The sequence below is a fragment of the Melozone crissalis genome, unplaced genomic scaffold (genome assembly GCF_028551555.1).
Source record: "Melozone crissalis strain CALT ecotype California unplaced genomic scaffold, PUWL_Pcris_2 ptg000033l_1, whole genome shotgun sequence".
NCBI classification, from domain to species: Eukaryota; Metazoa; Chordata; class Aves; order Passeriformes; family Passerellidae; genus Melozone; species Melozone crissalis.
In genome coordinates, this window is record NW_026535811.1 from 3965001 (window position 1) to 3984385 (window position 19385).

The 19385-nt window shown below is 39.6% G+C and overlaps 1 protein-coding gene across 4 annotated transcripts in view; it reads left to right on the plus strand.

The window, feature by feature from the left end:
- The window catches only part of LMO3 (LIM domain only 3), a 58990-nt gene extending 45377 nt beyond the window's left edge, over window positions 1–13613 (plus strand). For all 4 annotated transcript variants that reach the window (XM_054282263.1, XM_054282264.1, XM_054282265.1 and 1 more), the window contains 2 exons: window positions 839–964; window positions 9612–13613. In XM_054282263.1, the coding sequence (XP_054138238.1) occupies window positions 839–964; window positions 9612–9717 (232 nt within the window). In that variant the 3' untranslated portion in view covers window positions 9718–13613. The remainder of the gene's footprint in view (window positions 1–838; window positions 965–9611) is intronic.
- The last annotated feature ends 5772 nt before the right edge of the window (window positions 13614–19385 follow it).

Consider the following 19385-nt stretch of genomic DNA (forward strand, 5'->3'; position numbering starts at 1 on the left):
ATTTTTTTTTTGGTGTGTTGCTTTTTTTTTTGTCTGTGTGTAATACACCCACTTGAAAAGTATTGAAAAACCTTCAGCAAAGGGAATTTAAAAAGAAAATTATATAGATGTCTGGCAAAAACAGCATTTTATATTGTTCTTACAGTATTTTATACTTCTACTCCTGATGTGTCTATATATAGTTTACAGCCTCATTTACTTTAATGTGCTACCTGAATAACATAATCATAGCAATAACTACGGTATAGGGTTGTAAGGTGCATGAACCACTAATGCTTTCTGACGATTTAAATGACTTGTTCATAAAATGTTCTTTTAATAATAGTGGTAAAGCTTTTAGCACTAGATGTCAAAAATGCGAAGAATGTTGGCTTTTACAAGTGTTATTTCTTTTCTAGCTAGAGTGTGTTTTAGTAATAAGCAGCACCAAAAGCCAAGGTTATGTGGCTCTCTCCTGCACGGCAGGATCTAAGAAGAAGACTCTTCCCACTTATGCAAACAGCTTGACCTCTGCCTGCACAGTTATGTAACGTCCCTAATGTGTTTACTGTTTCTTTGTTTAGTTTAACAAGATGTTTCTTTTATCAAGAAAGGTCAGTATAACCTGCAGGAAAAAAAATATAACATCACAATAGGTGCAATATTAGTCTGTCATAAAGCTCTCTTCGGCAAGGCTGTGTCTTTGTGCTGCAAATTGGGCAGAGTTGAAGCACCAAAGGCCAGCCTTTCCAAAAGGAGGTGTACTGGGAAGTCAGCCAAAGACCAGGCTGTGGGGGGAAATAATAATAAATTTAAAAAAGAAAGTGAATCAAGAATCTGTTTCTTTCTGTATCTCCAGGTTATTTGGCGTTACAGGAAACTGTGCTGCCTGCAGTAAGCTCATACCTGCTTTTGAGATGGTGATGAGAGCAAAGGACAATGTTTATCACCTGGACTGTTTTGCATGCCAGCTTTGTAATCAGAGGTAAGAGAATTTTTTGGGTCTGGTCCATAAGCTGAGTGCTAGCACTGGTGTGGGCATACATCCACTTTCCAGCAATAGAATCCCAAGATGGAGAGTAAAACCTGGATGCTGTTCCTGGGACTGATACAGAACATCTTCCATGACCTTGGCCAGAAAACTTTTTGTGCCTCAAGTCCCACATCAATAAAAAAGAATAATGTTACTTCCTCTCCTTCAAAAGGCTGTCTGTCAGGTTTAATTAATTAATATTTATAAAGGTCTTTGAGATCCTTTTCTGCAGAAGAGCATAACAGTACCATTTGTCATTATTGCATTAATTTCACTTTAATTCTTCATTTTTATCACATGTATTTCTTTTAAAGTACACATTGTTTCTTCCTGTTGCCAGAGCTGTAATCATTTAAATTTAAAAGATGTTGTTCCCACCATTTCCTCTGTAGCAGAATTGGCCCTCTTACAGTCCTATTTTTATTTCCATATCCAAACCGTAGGTTATAAAAATCCCAAGGATCCAAACCTGACACCCTGTTCTGAAGCATCACCCATATGGCACAGTTGGAGAGCGAATGTCAAAAATGGTAAAATTGTAACATCTGATTTTCTCAGAGGTGAATAGAGCCAAGTTTGTACCAGCCACACTGCGAGTAGAGCTGGAGAATTCACAGGGGGCTCCATTTCTGACTCCACCAGAGATGAAAGCAGGGACCTCTATGAGGTCTAGGAAGTGAGAGAGCCAATTATGTCCACTCCTAAATGTCCCTATTATTTTCGGTTAGTTTTCAGTTATTACATGATCCTATTTAGCGTTTTATAGCATTCATTTTTTTTTCCTTTCTTCAGTTGGGAACAAACACAAGATATACATTTTTAGGGAGGCAATGAAAAATTGGGAAGATAATAGTCTGACATGACAAAGCTAGACACAGCTCTAAATAAGCTTTCCTAACTCACTTTGTCCTACAGTATATTATTTTTGAACACTGTAGTCATTTAAAAATCAAACATCCCTAAAGAACCATAAAATGTACAGCTGCTAATAAGTGTAGCACGCTACAATTACGCTCTTTAAAAAAAGCCAAATTGACCTTTTTCATCATGTTGCATGGGAAATTAAAATACCAGGCAAGTAATAACCACTGCTTAAACTATATAATAATGCAAAGTAATTATAGGTTCTAATGCTATTTAAAGTCCTATATCAATTTTGTCTTGCCACAGAACTGAGAAGCCAAGCAAGGCAGGCAGAGGCTCCCACAGTACCCATTTAAGAGACACACACACACACAGAGTGTCCTGGGTTTTGTTTCCTAAACCCTTCACATCCTGGTTTTTTTTCCAAACCACGCTTCTGGTATCATTATTAAAGCCCCTAATATATTTCTGTTGTTCGCTTCATTTATTACATGCCATAATGGGGCTGCATATCTTTAGTGTTGGTTATGCACAATTAGCACTTAGTTATTGTCTTGTCACTTCAGCCCATACAAGACAAACTTCTTTAATGTAAGAAGTCAGCTAATCTTCATCAGTCAAGCAAAGCAGACAATGTTTGTTAGCCGGAGTGCAAAAGAATTTCATCATAGTTAGCACGCTTGGATCTGAGGAAGTGAACTTTCTTTTTATTCCCCACCACTCTAAAAAAAAAAACCAAAAAAAACCCCCCACAGCTGTTATGCATATTTTTAATATTCCTCTTTTTACCATTACAACTGCAAACTAATGTGCAATTTCACTTTGCAGCTAACACACATTGTGGTGTTCCCTGGGGCTCCTGATCCCCCTGGAAAAGTGCTGTTAGATGCTTCTGAAATGGAGCTTAACTGGGTTATTTAATAATTCTCAGCCTTTTTATTCCTGAGACTTCAATCTAATCTTTTATTTGATTTTTACTTTGCATGTATTTTGGGCAAAGGGTTGCTGAAATAGTCTTACAGGTGTCTTAGACTGAGAACAAAAGAATGGATTTACTTGAAATACAGTCTAGTTCAACTGGTGAAAACAGGGAGTGGTTCCAGGAGTTTCAAAGAATTTCATAAATTCTCAAAAGTGACCCTAATCCTGTTTCCATTGCAATAGCTCTCATGGAGCCTAATAAATCAGACTGCTTGTAGGGTTCCTTTCTTCCTCACAATTTGGGACTAGCTGCCCTCTGAAGAATTAATTTTGTTGTTTTTTACAAAAGATCCTATTTCATGGATGCTCCAGCATAGCTCTTCTGTGGTTCCTATGGCAAAGCATTCTCTCAACAATAGCTTCAAATCTTCTGTTTTTTGTTACTTGAATAACAATAAACCTCCACATTGTTAGACACCTGGCCCATCAGCAGCTTGGGGGATTTCAGATCTGCTGTGAAACCTTTTTCTGTTCTCTTTTAAGCAGAAAAAGTCTTGTCACTCACCATTTCATTAATAGTTTCTGTTGTCCTTTAGGATCATTTTCTCTTCCCCTCCTGAAGCTAATCAAAACCACACAGCAGATTCTGTGTAAGGATGTGTTTATAAGACTTCAGTTTAACTTTTTAAAGTTTCTGTCACCCCTTTGTACACAAAATAATGTTATTGAAAGGTTTTAGGTTTGCTTTTTTCTTTCACTCCAGCCACTAATTCCACCAATATGTTATTTATTTATTGAAGAAAACTTTTTTTTTCCACAAACAGATCAAATATATCTAAAAACCACCAATAGGTGTGTCAAGGCTCACCACCTATTGCAGAACTTGTTTAGCCTTATTCCCCAATTTCACATTTTCGTCCCCCATTAAATTTTAAAACCTTTGGGTCCTTCTCTACAGTAGTTTTCCAGAGTACGTAGTGCGCTCTGTTTGGTTCCACATTTCATTTTCATTTTCTCCATTCAGGCTCTTTCCTAACAGAATTCATGCAATGTTCATGAGAATACAGAATTGTTTCTTCAGATTGCACTGCTTTGCCAACACTGAATTTTTTTCTGATGTTCTGGGCCCTTGCTCCCTTCCATGTCCTGCTTTTCAAGCTAGGTAATATTTATATTAGCACACATCATGCTGCTCCTTGGGGCAGCCCATCCTTTGCTCCTGCTATGGCATGACCCTTGCTTTCGTACCCTTTAAAGGGTTGGTCCTGGCCCAGAGAGATGCCTGCCCTTCTTTGCCCAGTGCTCTTTGTGATGATCCAGTGATTCTTCTGCTTTTATGGGCAACTCCACTGTTTGCTTTATTATTTCTTAGTGTCGACAGCTCACCATCCAGTGCAAGCCTCGCTGTGGATGGTAATTAGGCTGCCTTCACTTGAGGGGACTTTTGTTCAGGCCGTGAACTCCAGCTCTGAACCAACTCACAACATTGCCAGTCCCTTTATTGGCCTCCTGAATGTGACTTTTTCAGAGTGAGGAGAAAAAGGCATTGTCTCACACCCTGTACTCCAGGAAGACAGACTGGACACAGCTCCTGAGCCACTAAGCCTGGTCCCCTGGTGTCAAACAGGCACTGTCTCCTATTTTCCCTTTCATAAACCTATTCAGCTCCAGGATCTAATTGCTCCAGCCAGACAGTTTCTGAGACATTTCCCCCACTTTTTTCATGATACTGATGCTTAAAGCTGTAGCAATTTTGTGAATATTAAGCTCTGCTCCTAGCCTAAAGGTTTTAGCATCCTCTTATCTCTCATGTCTCTGTCCAGCTTACTCCTAATTTGAAGTTTTTCCATTGCCTAAGTACCTGCAGAGCTTAGTGACAGTCAGCTTAATGGTGTGAGAGTGCTCCCCTTTCTTCTCTGTAAACATATTTAACTTCTCCTCAGAAGCCCTTCACCCCACGTTGACAGTAACCTCAATACACCTCATTTCTGCAGAAAATTTAAAGGTGGAAGGGTGGGGGAAGGAAACCACTGGAAAAACAAACTTGTAAACAGACACTGCCTTTCACACTTTGTCAGGCTGCGTGTGTGTGACTAACAAAACGGAGTGGAAAATCTTGCAAGTGGGCTCAGCTGTGCCTTTTTAGACACTTTCGACACTTTTGACTGCAGAGATGATGCCAGCCTGCCTCCGGCTTTCCCACTTCCCGAGTTTGTGTGTCCTTCCTCTCACTCTGCCGCCGTCTTTAGCACCTTGTTCCCTGCTCCTGTGATTTTTTTCTCTCTCTGCCGTTTGAAGTCAGCTCAGAGTAAGGCTTAAAACCCCCATCTGCTATGGCTGAGAGGTGTTTAAATCGCTTGCTCTACCCTTCTCTCTGCAATTGCCTTTGTTTTAATAGAAACTGGGCTAAAAACGGTTACACACTCATTGAAATTGCTGTCCTGATGTAGCTGTAAACACTTACCTCCAATATAAAGTGTAAAATGCCCACACAATGTTGCCTTTGTTCTCTGTCAAGCAGGGGAGAGGGAATACAATGCCAGGGACATCCTTATTTCAAACACCAATATTAGATTTTTGCATGAGTGGTCATTTTATAAATTCTGAAGGCCTCAGTACTGCTTATCTTCATTGTATGTCTCAAAATTTAGAATACAAATTAACATATTGTCTATACCGGCCTTTTTATTAAACTCTGTATGAAAAGCACGCCGAGTTGAGGTTTGCCATTTGAAGTTGAGCTGGGATTCTGTGTCTGTGTATTCTGGTGAAAACGCACAAACGCAGGCACAGCTCCCACTTTCTAATCTTTGAAATGGACATTTTGACAGAACCCCAGGATTAATAAGCCACAGGTGTGGACTGATGATCTGTGGTGTAAAAGAGTGGCTTTGTTCTCTCAGTGATGCACATAGGTGAATGTTAACGTGAGTTCTACTCAAGCTCAACATTTAAAAAGAGAGGAAAGGGGAAAAGCAGAGCCCAAGTTACTGATTGCAAAAAGCAGAGGGGCAGGGTGTGGGTGTGGTAAATCTGAACTGTCTTAATCCTCAGGAAACCAAGTAAATGCTTCCAGATTTTATTTCTTTCTATGGCCACAAAGATCTGGCACTAACAGAGGAGGCACACACGAAGCATCTTCCTTCACAGCAATATTTCTCTTGCTTTCTTAAGTAGTCTTCAGTACCTTGACACGTGTCCTGTGCATCAGAAAAGATGACAGACAGCAGTGAGATCTCCTTAAATATCTGTTCTGAACAATGAAAGAGCTACTTCTCGAAATAGAAGTTTTATTCTTCTTGAGATTAGTCTAGGCACACCTTCCCTTCCAAACAAGGTGATAACAGAGGTCATTTTGTAATATAAATGGCCTTCCTTTTGCCAGAGTAAAATATGACAGGGGCTCTAGGATGTAGGTTAATTATAATGGTCATTCTACTGATGTCACAGTCGTGTCAAAAGTACTATTATCAATTTATGGTGCTCAGTCCAATCTGGCATGTTAATGCAGCCTATTGTATATTCTTTCCTCTTCATCTTGCATGCCTATTAAAAAAATTGGGTGAGGGTTTTAGGGAAGGTTGAAGACTACCATCTGCCTGTTAGAAGAGTAATAATCTTGCCTAATTATATGCTCCCAGCACAGTGGCATCTTAACATGCTCCTCCACTCCATTTAATGTGTGTGCCCAAATTGTGCCCTGATTTACATCCTGTGCCAATTCCATAAAAAAGCCCCAACCTTAGTGGAAGGTTAGGCTTTAATTTACTGTTCCATTTTTTTAAAGCTGAGCCAGGTTTAAATCTTGCAGTGTGCAAACCCAATATGAAGTGGTTACAGCTCTTTCACTTCAGGAGAGGCTAAATCTGGTTTTGAGAGTCAAATAAGGTTGAAAGTGGGAATGGCCAGAATTCCTCATACTTCTCTCCTTACTTGCCCTGTCCCATTGCACCTGGGAGCCAGCATGCCAGAATTCTAGGGTTTTCACCTGCTGCTTACCTCTTTGTCACCTAATGAGTGCACAATTCACACATTTAACACCCAGGGGCCCGCACAAGCCAAATATGCTTGTCACCGAGCTTGTGCAATATCAAAACAGCTGCAGAATTTGAACCATAAGCATCACCAGCAACAGGTTTCCCCCGAGGCACAGGGGACCATCCAGAGGATGCTTTCCCATGCAGACAGACCCCATCCCACAGGTTGTCAGACAGACAGACACTGGCAGTCTGTCCCCAGGACAGCTGCACGCTTGGAGCACAAGTGGAACTGTGTGTGTTTGATGCCACTCGTGCATAAAGCTGTCACACGCCAGCACACACACAGGTAGAGCACTTCTGGCTCCTCGTATCAACATTGCCAAATAAAAGGCATTGACACTTTTTATTGGGAGAGCCATCCTGACACTCCCGGGTATCCCCTGCAGTTTAATTCAAGCTGTATCGCTGCTCTGAGGGCTGGGAAACAAAAATCCTTCAGCCAGGGTTTGGATGCAAACGATGTTGCACAGAGCCACAAGTGTTAAATATTGCCATGCAAGCGAACTGCACTTCAGCAGTGCATTGTTCATTTACTAAATGCCTTAAAAAATTACTTGGCTGAGGTCTGTTTTACTCTGAAGCAAAAGGAATACACAGCTGAACATTCTCAGTTCAGTGTTTTCTTCTGGGTGCAGAGCTGGTTTCATCTCTCACTGATGCACTGGTGGATTTTCTTTGTTTTTTGTTGATTTTAAATGTGACTTCTTTGGGAAAAACAAATGTTACATGTTGGCACTGGTTGCAACTCTTTTAGCTAATCTTGTAAGGTGCACAAAAGAATTTTTCTCAGCATTGCTATCAATGGACAAAAATACAAAAGAGGGAAACAAGAAAAAAAAACAAAGAACAACTTTTATGTATGAATTCTGTATTTCAACATAGCTACTCAAAATCATTTTGTGTTGTTAGTAGCTCAATATACCAGGATTGGGGTGGGAAGAATAATAGGAATCTCTACATTCTGTAAAAGAGTGTTGACCATAAATAACTTAAAGATTTCAGGATCCTCCCATAATCTCTATTTTCAATCATCATCATCAGCAGGCAGTAATCCCACAGAAAAAAAAAAAAAAAGAGTCCACAAATAAACAAACCAATTTTCCTTTAAGAGCAGAGCTAATTCTTTTCAATCCACTTTTTTATTACACTATTTTCCCTCTATCTATTTAGCTAGCATAAGGATAAATTTCCAAAGCTACCCAGTTGGAAAATAAATGGGTTCACTGTTTGTCTAGCATTCCAATCTTCACAAATGTAAATCAGTCCAACTGCTACTCATTTAAACCTCCAACTTCACAAAACATTAAAGGACTGCTTTCCATACACAATTTAATCTGTAACAATTCACCAAGATTTCTGCTCGAACATCATTAGAAATTGACTATCTGATAAAGACAGACCACTATCAGGGGTCAGCCTGTGTCATTTATGGAGTTTTACTGGGTCAACTCCAGCAGGCACCACTATTTGAAGGTTAAATTGTTACAATTAAATACATATCCAGCTATTCCCAGAGCTGCCCTGCTGTTAAATCTACCGTAAACAACACAAGCATTTATATCTGACCCTAATTGTGTCCAAGGTGTCACCATTTGGAAATTATATAAAAAAAGGACATTATAATCCCTTACACATTAAACAATACCTCGTGTACTGAGATCCATAATTAGCTGGTTTCATTTATTCACATCAGTGTTAGGGGGTTCATTTAGGTTACTTTCTTTCATTTTAATTGGAATAAGGCAAGCAGTGCCTCCCAATATATTTCATAGCTGGAGAGTTCACTACAAACAAAGCCATGTAACCCTGCCAAGGCAGTCACTAGGGAAACTTTTTCTGTGCACTGGCCCCATTCACTTCTCCCTAAGCATCTTCCAGAAGAGTAGCTTTGTCAAGGGGAAGAAGGACTGCAGGGTGTGTCAGGGAAGAGCCCTCTTGAATTCAAGCATATATTTTTTAGCTGGGAAATCCTAGTTGACTGGAAGTTTGAAGTCAGCCAGGCAGGAGCATTAACATTGTGTGATTGTCCTGCTCATCAGAGAGAAGCAAATGCAGTCTCTCAGTGGTGTTTTGCAGCAATCAGATGGTTCTGATGCACGTAATACCATAACAAGGTAGGTGCACTGATACCATGAGAGAGTAGTTAGCTGAGTAACTAAATTTATAATCAAATCCTACAGGAAAAAAAAAAGGAAAAAGGGTTTTTGTTTTCTGCATGTCTGCGTGTCTCTGGCTTACATATACTTTACAGCGAGTTGTGTGTGTGCTAAAGCAGTTCTCAGAATCACCAACTAAAATGAAATCTAGTGAAATATCCAACTGGATATTTCACTAGATTATTATAACAAGAAATTCTTACAAGGACACAAGACAAATACGAGATATCTCAGGCAAGCTTTCCACTGCATGCTTTGCTGTATTTTGTCTTCCTTCTGGTTTGCAGGACATTTACTTTTCACTCAGCTCAGCAGCCTGGGACATTTATTGTGTTTTTAGCTGTGTGCCAGTGACCTGATCCAGGACTCCCACAGCCCACACTGGGCTTTGAATGAGGTCTTTGGCTGGGCAAGCAAAAGTGCCTGAATGCACCAGATTTTGTTGAAAGCACACAATTAATTGTGGCACCATGGCAATTCCTCTGCTGGCCTTTCCCACATGCACATCTGGGTGCTGTCCAGCCAACACTTGCTCTACAACCCTCAACCTGTAAGACCATATCCCACCATTCACCCTCAAACTCTCTTTTTCTCTTCTCTTTATTATTTCAATTTCAGATTTTGTGTTGGAGACAAGTTTTTCCTGAAGAACAACATGATTCTGTGCCAGACAGACTATGAGGAAGGTTTAATGAAAGAAGGTTATGCACCCCAGGTCCGCTGATCGGATGCCACATCATTGAGAATAAAAAGCACTACTTTCTTTTATCTTTTTTGCTCAACATGTATATAAGAAATGACACAGGAACCTACTGAATAGCATAGATTTAGGGAGACAGAATGGTTGCGTGAAATAAAAGGCGGACTGCATCTGTATGTAGTGAAAATTGCTCCAGTTCAGAGTTGAATGTTAATTAAAAAAGGTACTGTATATACAGCTGGATTCTTTCTGCTTGCTCTTGGGATTTTCAGTTTGTTTGGTTTTTTTTTTTTGTTTCTTTTTGTGTCATTTGGCATGAGATGTTTATTTTGGACTATTGTACATAATGTATTGTAATATTTGAAGCACAAATGTAATACAGTTTTATTGTGTTACCATTTGTGTTCCTGTTTGCTTCTTTGTATTGTTGCATTTAGTACAATCAGTGTCTAAACTTACTGTATATTTATGCTTTCTGTATCTACCAGCTATTTTAAATGAGCTGTATCTTTCTAGTAAAAAGCATTAAAGAGCAAATCCCAACCATTATGCTACACTTAGAGCTTAAGAATACTGTTTACATTAAAACTATTTAGAAAACTAATAACTAGCAGCACCTGCTGCTAATGATGCTATGGTTAAGGGTCTATCAGCACTTCTCTTATAAGCCTCTATTTTTCAGGGGTTAAGCATCTGCTGTTTAATTGCATGGATTTTCCTCAAAGAGCACTTTTATTTTACTACAAAATTTTGAAAAGCAAATCTGACTGGTTTGAGCTATATTATAAAAGGTGCAAAAGTTAATGATTTTGGGTGCTGCTTTTGTGCCCCTTAGGCATTCCAAATGCCTGGATTTGATTTTTAATTTAGCTGGAAAAAATTAAGCCCTAATGCAAACCGGTGCCTCTGGGTATCTTATTTTATATTTATATATATACATATATATATAAAAATATATATGTTATTTTTCTGAAATCGTTAATTTGGGGGGGGAGGGAGGAAAGGGAGAAGATTTTTCTTGATATGCATTTTAAAGAAGTCTTAAAATTTGAGGGGTCTCTTTCTCCCTCATCTCCCTCTCTCTCTTTCCCTTTTTCTTTTATTTTTAATTTTTAATTTTTTTTTTTTTTTTAATCAGGGCTTAACCCTAATATGTTTTCTGGGGCTGCGTCCTCAACAAAACCTGGGAAAAAAAAAAAGTGAAAGTAGAAGGCACTGTAAACAGCCCCCTCTGAGGGTCTGTTTGCATTAAGGAAACGACCCTGAGCTGACACTGGGAGAGTGACTGGTTGCTAATTACCCACCTCGGTGCATGCTGAAGGCAATTTAAATGCTGATGTGGATGGGACAAAACTTTGCAATAGCGAGCGAGAGCTACCGCACTCGACTGCACAGGTACCTTGCTGCCCATGCCAACATCCTACAGTTTTGTCCCATCAATACTGGCAATTAAAATCCTTTTGACAGAGGTGGGATGGCTGCTGACAGCTCCTGTTGGCAATCAGTTCTTTTTCTGGGAGAGGTGGACCTCTGTTTTTAAAGCCATGAAGCTATTGCATCAGCAGGACGTCCCTAAGTGCTCACGCCCCTGACAGAGCTTACAGGTGTTTGGCAAAGGAAAGCAGGATGAATGTTTAAAAAGTTGTTCAATGCATATTTATGTCTTGTCTGTTTGCCACTGTAATCTAGCTCACTGGGAAAACAACCTGTATTAAAAACAAACAAACAAACAAAACAGTATTAAGAAGGAAAAAAAAAGAAAAAGCCAACAAGAAACCCACTATATACCCTGTGTTGTTATGAAGCTAAGCTCTTGTTTTTATTTTGAGTATGAACCCGTGACTCTGCTCAAGTTGACTGCTGTCCTTCCCTGCTCTTCCTGTCCTGTTGCAGTTTCAGCATGTTTTTGCTGGGGATGGTCAAAGAAACCTTGTAATGCAGTGGGGAAATTCCTTAAGTGTACGGTAAGATCACACTGCACAGTGGCTTGACTTAGAAATAGATATTTAGTTTTAATGACTGTTGTTACAGTGTGGTTTTTTTTTCCTGGCTGTGAACCCTTTTGAAAATAAGCATGGCTCACAAAACTTGACTCTGACTCATACAGGACCAGAAAGAAATGCAGCAGCTCCTCAGGCTGTTCTTGTTAATTAGAAGAAATAGCTCCACATAGTTTTTCAAATTAAATTTAGCCCTCTTTTGTGGACTATCTTCCTTCCTAACCTTGAGCACAAGTATCTCTTGCACTCCCTTCCCCAGTCCCTTAATGTCTTTGGGATAACGAAGCAGCTGGTGTCAGAGGCACCATTAGGCTCTCACAGACCCACTTCAGAGCAATAAACAAGCTGTCCTCTCCATGAAGGTCAGGATGGACAGAAAGGGAAGGATCATATTCTCTTGTTTTGAAAATTTCAATTTTCTCCTCCAGCCCCTCTGGGGTCTTTCCATCAGAAATGGGGAAGATCTCTCTTCTTTCCAGCACTAGGCTGCTGAGCAGATAGAAATCCCTGGTTCAGAAATAAGAAAGAAAGATCCTTGACTCTGACTCCCTGTGAGCTTGGGCAAGTCACTCCACTTCTCTGTGCCTCAGTTGTCCCTGTCTGTCCCATGGGGCTAATGGATACAGTGCTTTTGTAAAGCATTTTTGGCTCTTCAGAAAACCAAGAGCCATGTGAATATTACAATGTTGGGATGTTGGAACACCCTGGGAAGAGCAGAGCATTCCCAGGAGGCAACCACAGATCTGAGGCAGGACAGCACCAACACCAGCTCAGCTTAAAGAAGGCTTGGCTTGGCTGGGGATGATGGCAACTAAACACTAACAGTGCTGTAAATGCTCAAGGAATCTCTCATTCCCACAAAGTGCCACTGCTCAGCCCTTTATGGAGCAAATGAAGAGAGGGAAATGGGAAAAGAGTGGCTCATTACTGCATGCTCCATTGCTCATATGTGCATTTTGTGACCTAGGCTCAAAGTGTGGAAGAGGAAGGTGGTCCTGCTAGGGAGAAAAAAAAATAGTCTCACCATTCTGTCAATAATTCATGCAAACATAAAGAAATATGGATATGTTTGCAGTGCACAATGGTATGGCATTGCTTTGAGCACTTTATGCTCATCTATCTTATTCACATACATATCTAAAATTTGTATGTAAAGGATAGAGAATAAATTTAGATTTGATGTAGGTCAAAGATCAATTCCACATTTTCCTGTATTTCAAACTTCCTTCTTGCCTGGCTGTTAAAATAATGGCTGAGAGTTGAAATATTTAATGGAAACATTTACAACTCCAATAAAGTGTATCATCAAAAGTCAATAGTGGAGAGAGATTATCTGCCAGGCCACTTTAGTGATCATTTTGACAGAGGTCTAGGCCATTCCCTTGGGCTGCTTTTTGTTATCTGCCTTGGTTCCCCTTCTCCATCACTGTGTGTGTCAGCAAGCTGTCTGCATCCAGCAAACCACCTGACAGTGACCCTGACTCAGTGTATTTGCCAGGCAGGAATGCTTCCACTTGTGCCTCCCATCTTCATCTGCACACGTCGTGAAGTTTAGCCAGATAAAACTAATAATAGCATCAATATTTTTATTTTTTTTTTAATCTACTGTGGATGGCTGGTTTCGAGCCATGTGAAAAAGTAAAAATTATCAAACCTTGATTTTCAACTGTAAAAAGCTCCTCTGACAACTGTAACCTGCTGTGTCTGTTATCTGCCACGACTGGTGATGGATCAAGGCAGCCTGGATTTGGCAGAAACTGTGACCAGGGCTAAAAGTTGATCTATTTCATGATTGTGGTTTTCTATCTTCTGGGTTGTTTGGTGTTTGTTTTTTTAAGCACACTTTCATGTTTTCCTATCCTCCCAAAATGTTCAAATTTTTTGCTCACGTAATGTAAATAAAGGAAAATCATCCAGCAATCCCTCAAATGTTCCTAATTGCCTACACATAAAATGACTTGGGGAAGATAAATTGAAAAGTGGTCAGTGAGAAGGGAAACTGGGAAAAAGAAACAAACAGGGACTGTGGCAAGGTTTCGACTGTACAGATTTTAAAGTACTTTAAAGGCTTTTTTCAACGTAATATGCAGCAGCTTCTTATAATTTTCTCAGCAGTAGGTAGTTTACAGTCATCTGTACCTAGAACAAATCTTGTCAAAAATGAAGGTCTGTAGTGATTGCTGGGTATAATTTTATACATTTAGCTGATTTTTCTGAAAGCTTCCACTGTGCTGCTGTTGTCAGACTAAATTATCAATTTAGCCATTTGTTGTTCAATGAATAAAAAACTCCTATGGCATTGGAGATGTTGTGGTTTCAATAAAGCAAAAGCTTTAACAAGTCAAACTATACAAAGCAAAGTGTGTACTGTATATAAGAACAGTGTTTTTATTCCTTTAAATACCACTTTAGATCAAAAAAAGCCAATTACATATTCACTTAACACATTCCTCCTACTTCAGGCCAATGATGCAGTCCAAACCTGTTTACTGCTCAGTACCTTGCAAAAGGAAACCAAAATACAATATGTGCAAGGTAATAAGCCATTAGCACAAACATGCTCCCAGTAAAAATCCTTTGTGTAGGCACCTTTCTAAAAGCTGCCAATTGTGGCTGATAGAAGTATTATAAAGGAAGTGATTTTAATACTATTTAAGGCATTAAAAGCTGAAGAGTATCTGTTTAAAGCATTAAAGTAAGAGCTGCATGTATCTAATACCTTTTAAAATGCCCTTCTGCTGATTTATATTCATCCTAAACCTGCTAATAATGAGTATACATAAGCAAATACCATCTTCCACCTATTCAGCATGTCATTGATATGAAAGCCCCAGAAAATATCTCACGTAATCAGTGTGTTCAGAGAGTTATCTAGCACAAATTACTCATTAACTCAATGGCACATAATAAAAAAGAACATCAATTAATTAATGAGTCACCCTCAGATCACTTTGATTACAACACAGCTCTGTTGAAACAGCGGTTATAAATGGAGCTGCCTCTCTTTATTCATTGTTTGCAATTGGCCCATTATTTTGCAGAGACCAGTGTCATATTTAACACATGCCTGCAGGTAATTGTGTGATTAGTTTCATAAATGAAGATGCAGAGGGAGAACACGGAGCGTCTTGCTCGGCAGCAGAGTCGGAAGGTGCGGGAATGCGGAGCTCTGCAGCATCCATGGGGGCAGCCCTTCTCTCCCTTCCCCTCAAAACCTTCACTGCACGGCCCTGGTGACAGGACAACACCCAGAGCTAGTCCTGCTGACCTCCAATCCCACCCAAAAATCTCAAAACCCTGGGAAAACACTCATGATTTGGGCCTCCCTCCTCTGTGGATGTCGGTCTCTTCTCCCAAGCGGCAAGAGGAAAAGGCCTTGAGTTGGGACAAGGGAGGTTTGGATTGGAAACATTCTTTCACCAAAAAATGGGTTGTCAAGCACTGGAAGAAGCTGTGCACCATCCCTGGAGGTGTTTGTGGATGTGGTGTCCAGGATGTGGTTCAGTGGTGAGCCGGGCAGTGCTGAGTTAATGGTTTGACTCAATGACCTCAGAGGTCCTTTCTAACCTTAATGATTATTGTGAAGAGGCCACACTGCCAGCATTTCACAGGGAAGAGCACAGAAACAGAGAGATTAGGTGGGCTGCTCAGGTCAGTCAGCAAATCTGCCTCCCTCAAACCCCACTGTTAGCATGGCTTGTATCCACCCCACCCCAGGATTGCAAAGACAGGCTCCAGGGTGAAGCTTGGAGCAACAAATCCAAACTCCTCTGTGATGCTCAGAGTTACCAAGGAGAGGCTGAACATCCAGACTTCCATTGTGCTGAATTCAGTTTGGTGAATATGAGCTGGAGGCCTGGTTGTTCAGCTAGTTTTTCACATTTTTTTAAGGAAAGATGAATGAAAGAACACAGGGTTACCAAGGAGAGGCTGAACACTCAGAGTTCCATTGTTCTGAACTCAGTTTGGTGAACATGAGCTGTGAGTTTGGTGAATATGATCTGGAGGCCTGGTTGTTCAGCTATTTTTTTTTAACATTTTTTAAAGGAAAGATGAATGAAAGAACACAAAGTCACCACCTAAAGTTCCTAAACTATCTTGGTTAAATGCCATTCCAATAAGCGTACAGTGTAATTATAACAGTTCCCTTAGGTAAGTAAGAAACATCTGTTAGTAACACATAGCAGGTGTTAGCAATTACACATACTGATTTTTTTAAAGTGTTTTTAATTAAAAAGAATTCTGTTTTCTGAAAAGGAAAGCATGGTAAGTCCAAACAAGCTTTTGTTTGTGGGGCTCTAGATCATGTAATATGCAAAACGATAAAGGTAAAATCAACTTAAATTAGCAAAGGTTTGCATGTTTGCCTCCAGTTTATTGCAATCAAAACCAAATTGGGACTCACTGCATTATTTTAAAGCACATAGCATTAGTATTCTAAGCAAGGTCTCATCTAATGCATGAAATCCATACAGTTCATGTAAACCCTAAACACAGCTAAGTAGAGCATTTGAACCTGGGAAGATTGCTACAGTTAAGCAAAATATGATAGGTACTGTAAGAGAGGGGAAAATTGCTAGGAAATTCTGTATAATAGTTTCTTCAGAATGCCTTTGTCCCACTACAGGGAAACAATGTCTAGATTATGTTAAAGCAAAATCAAACCAGGTTGTCAAATTACTTTGAAAAAACTAGCCAAGAACAATTTACATTTAGCAAAGTGATAGGCTGTGCCACTGAGAAATAACAAGCTGGAGCCACACTAGAAGGCCAACCAGTTAGAGGTGGTTTTAATCCAAATTAGAAGATAACAACATGACAAATTTGTTTCCCTGCCCCAACACTATCTTTCCATAGATGCCAAAATGAGGATATCAGGATGTAAATCTTGCCATAAACTTTGGCTTCCATTTTATATGAAATACATAAGCAAAGGAGTTAGCAGGGAAAAGAGAAAGAAGCAGCACCATTAGTAACAACCTATGGATTTGTCTTTGTACCCAGCTGGGTTCCAGGTTGTGCTTGTTTGCCATGCACAAAACTGTGGTTCCTTTCACAAAAGTCTCTAAACTTCAATGTGGAAAAGTAATCTTTCTACTTACAGTCTACAGCAAAATAAAATTAGATTATTTTTCTTTATGTTCTTCCTAAGAGTGGAGGGTTTATGAGGAGACACATATACAAAATAGTGGGTATAAGAAGCCTCATGAGTAAACTGTTAGGCCAGAGACAAAAGAGTTTAATAATTTTTTTCATCTGAATACACAGATCTGGAATTTAAGACCAGATTTTTAACATTTTTCTGCTTCCAGGAAACTTAGTTTTTTCCCTATGTTATCCATAAGTATTTCTAAGCATCTTTATTGCTTATTCAAAATACCTAAGTTTTGTTTAGGCCCTTTTTTATGTCAAGAATATAAAACTACTGTCAGTGGCATCCAGTACATTGCCAGTACTGGAACCAGATTTCTGGATTAACTGAATAAAGAAAAAACAATATTTATCTCCCAACTCTTGGAGTTACAGTATAGGAACTTTTAGGCACATAATACACAGCTTTATTAGGTATTCACAACTGCAGTATAAAATCCAGGTATCCAGATCAGATGTCCCACTGCTAACCAAACACATGAGCTGTGAACAATAATAAAGTACCAATAGCTATAAAAGAATTTTGATTGTTTTTTTGTTCAAGCTGAAGCAGAGCATTTCAGTAGTCCTTGTACACAATGCCTTTCTGGAGTGCAGTAGCCTTGTGACAATGAGTACATACTAATTAAAAATAAAGAAAAAGCTGATAAATGCCAAATAAATGCCTTCAATTTAGAATGACAGGCTCACATCTGTTCCTACATCTCTCAATCAACATCTAAGTGATAAAATGTCACCACTAAGATACAGCAGAAATGAAAGTTCCTGCATTGGCCTCCCATCCCAGTTTATTTTGGTGACAACAGGCTTTGTCTCTCCCTTCCCCTCGAAGTCCTATTAAAACTTTTGCCATGTCTTGTATGGCCAGCTGAAAAATCTGAAAGATCCTGATCTTGGAGCCTTGAAAGTCATCAGGAAGCGGCTCTGAAACTGAGGCCATAATGCACAGGACCATCATGTTGCTGGCATTTACTGAGAAAGGGAAGCAACCCAGGAGTGCCATAAAATTCCAGGGTTGCAGTCACCCTTGCCTCATCCTGTGGTATTGTAATAGGGAGTTTATGGAGAGGTTGGATTTTTAAGGGCAGGCTGGGTATCAATTTGGTCCAAAGTTTTTATTGTGCTAATGAAGTGTAACAGCTCTAATCTATTTTTAGGTGGTAGCATTTCGAGTCTTTCAGCTCCTCAGTTCAGGATCCATAATGTGGAGATAATGCACCACTTTTCTACCTGGCAGGATGTGTGAGGGTGGTAATTGTGGGATTTTTCAACAGCAACAGCTGAGCATATGAAATACCAAAGCAGGAGAACAGTAAAATATACAAATTGTAGCTTAGGAATTGTCTAAAATCTCTAATTGATGGGAAAGTGCTGGGGAAAAGATTGCTTTGCCTTTACTTTTTCTTATCACAGCTCCAAACTACCTTTTAATAGCCCCTGACAGAGACAGACACTTGGCCAGACAAGAACTTTGGTCTCATCCAGAATATTCTCCCCTGAGTTTCTACAAGGACTAATACAGTGAGAAAGAATGAGGCAAGGAAAACAATTACAATCTCTACAATTTCACATTCATGACTATTCTTCAGCAAAGCATATGCCAATTATGGCTGCCTATTTCTCAAGCCATTATTAATTGGTTGATTACACAAAACAGAACTGGATGAGATGTGACCTGAAAGACCTGAAAGAGAGCAAATATTTCAGGCTAAATCCGCAAGGATGAAAATGTTGCAGCTGTAATTTAAAAAGATGACACTTTTAGGCCTGTATGGCTGTGTTTTCTTATAGACCCTAGCAAAAAGAAAACCAAACCAAATCCAGCCACATCTTTAGTGTGTCCTTTGTGTCCAACCTACTATGGCCAAAGACCACTGGGATCAAACATGTTTTGGTTCTGTTGGAGAAAATGAGTAACCAATGCAGCAAATCTTTCTCCTGTGCTTTTTCACCTGGATAATTTAGTTTTTTAGTAGAAAACTATTACCCACAGCATCACCCAGAAAAGCAACTTCTTCTATCTCCCTGAAAAAAATAAAAGCTGTTTAAATTCAATTTTTCCTATCTTACCCACACCTCATTCTCACCCAAGACCCAACCTGGTAAATCAGGCCTCTGACATTTGCTCTCTATTTGTTATTGTTCACAATTAATTAACTAAGATAGACCAAAAATCTTTCCATTAAAAAGAGTTGATTTGGACACATTTCTGATCATACACAAGACCCATAAAAATCAGGTTAATTCTCACTAAAATCAAAAGAGGTGCTGTTGGTGGCAGGAGCAGACAGAAGATTTTACCTCTAGGAAGAATAATGGTAGCAGGAGGCAGCTCTCTGTCATTTTACATCAATTTTTTGCCACAGCCCTGGCTAATCTCTTTAGCTAGTCAAAGCATTTAGTTTGTCATAGAAGGTCTCTGAATAACCTGGAAGATGTGGCATTCTGATTTTCCCTCGGCACCCCAGCCAAAATTTGAATGTAGAATTTGAGAGCTGAAAACTGACTCTGATAAGCTATCATGCTCCCTGATCTCTCTTA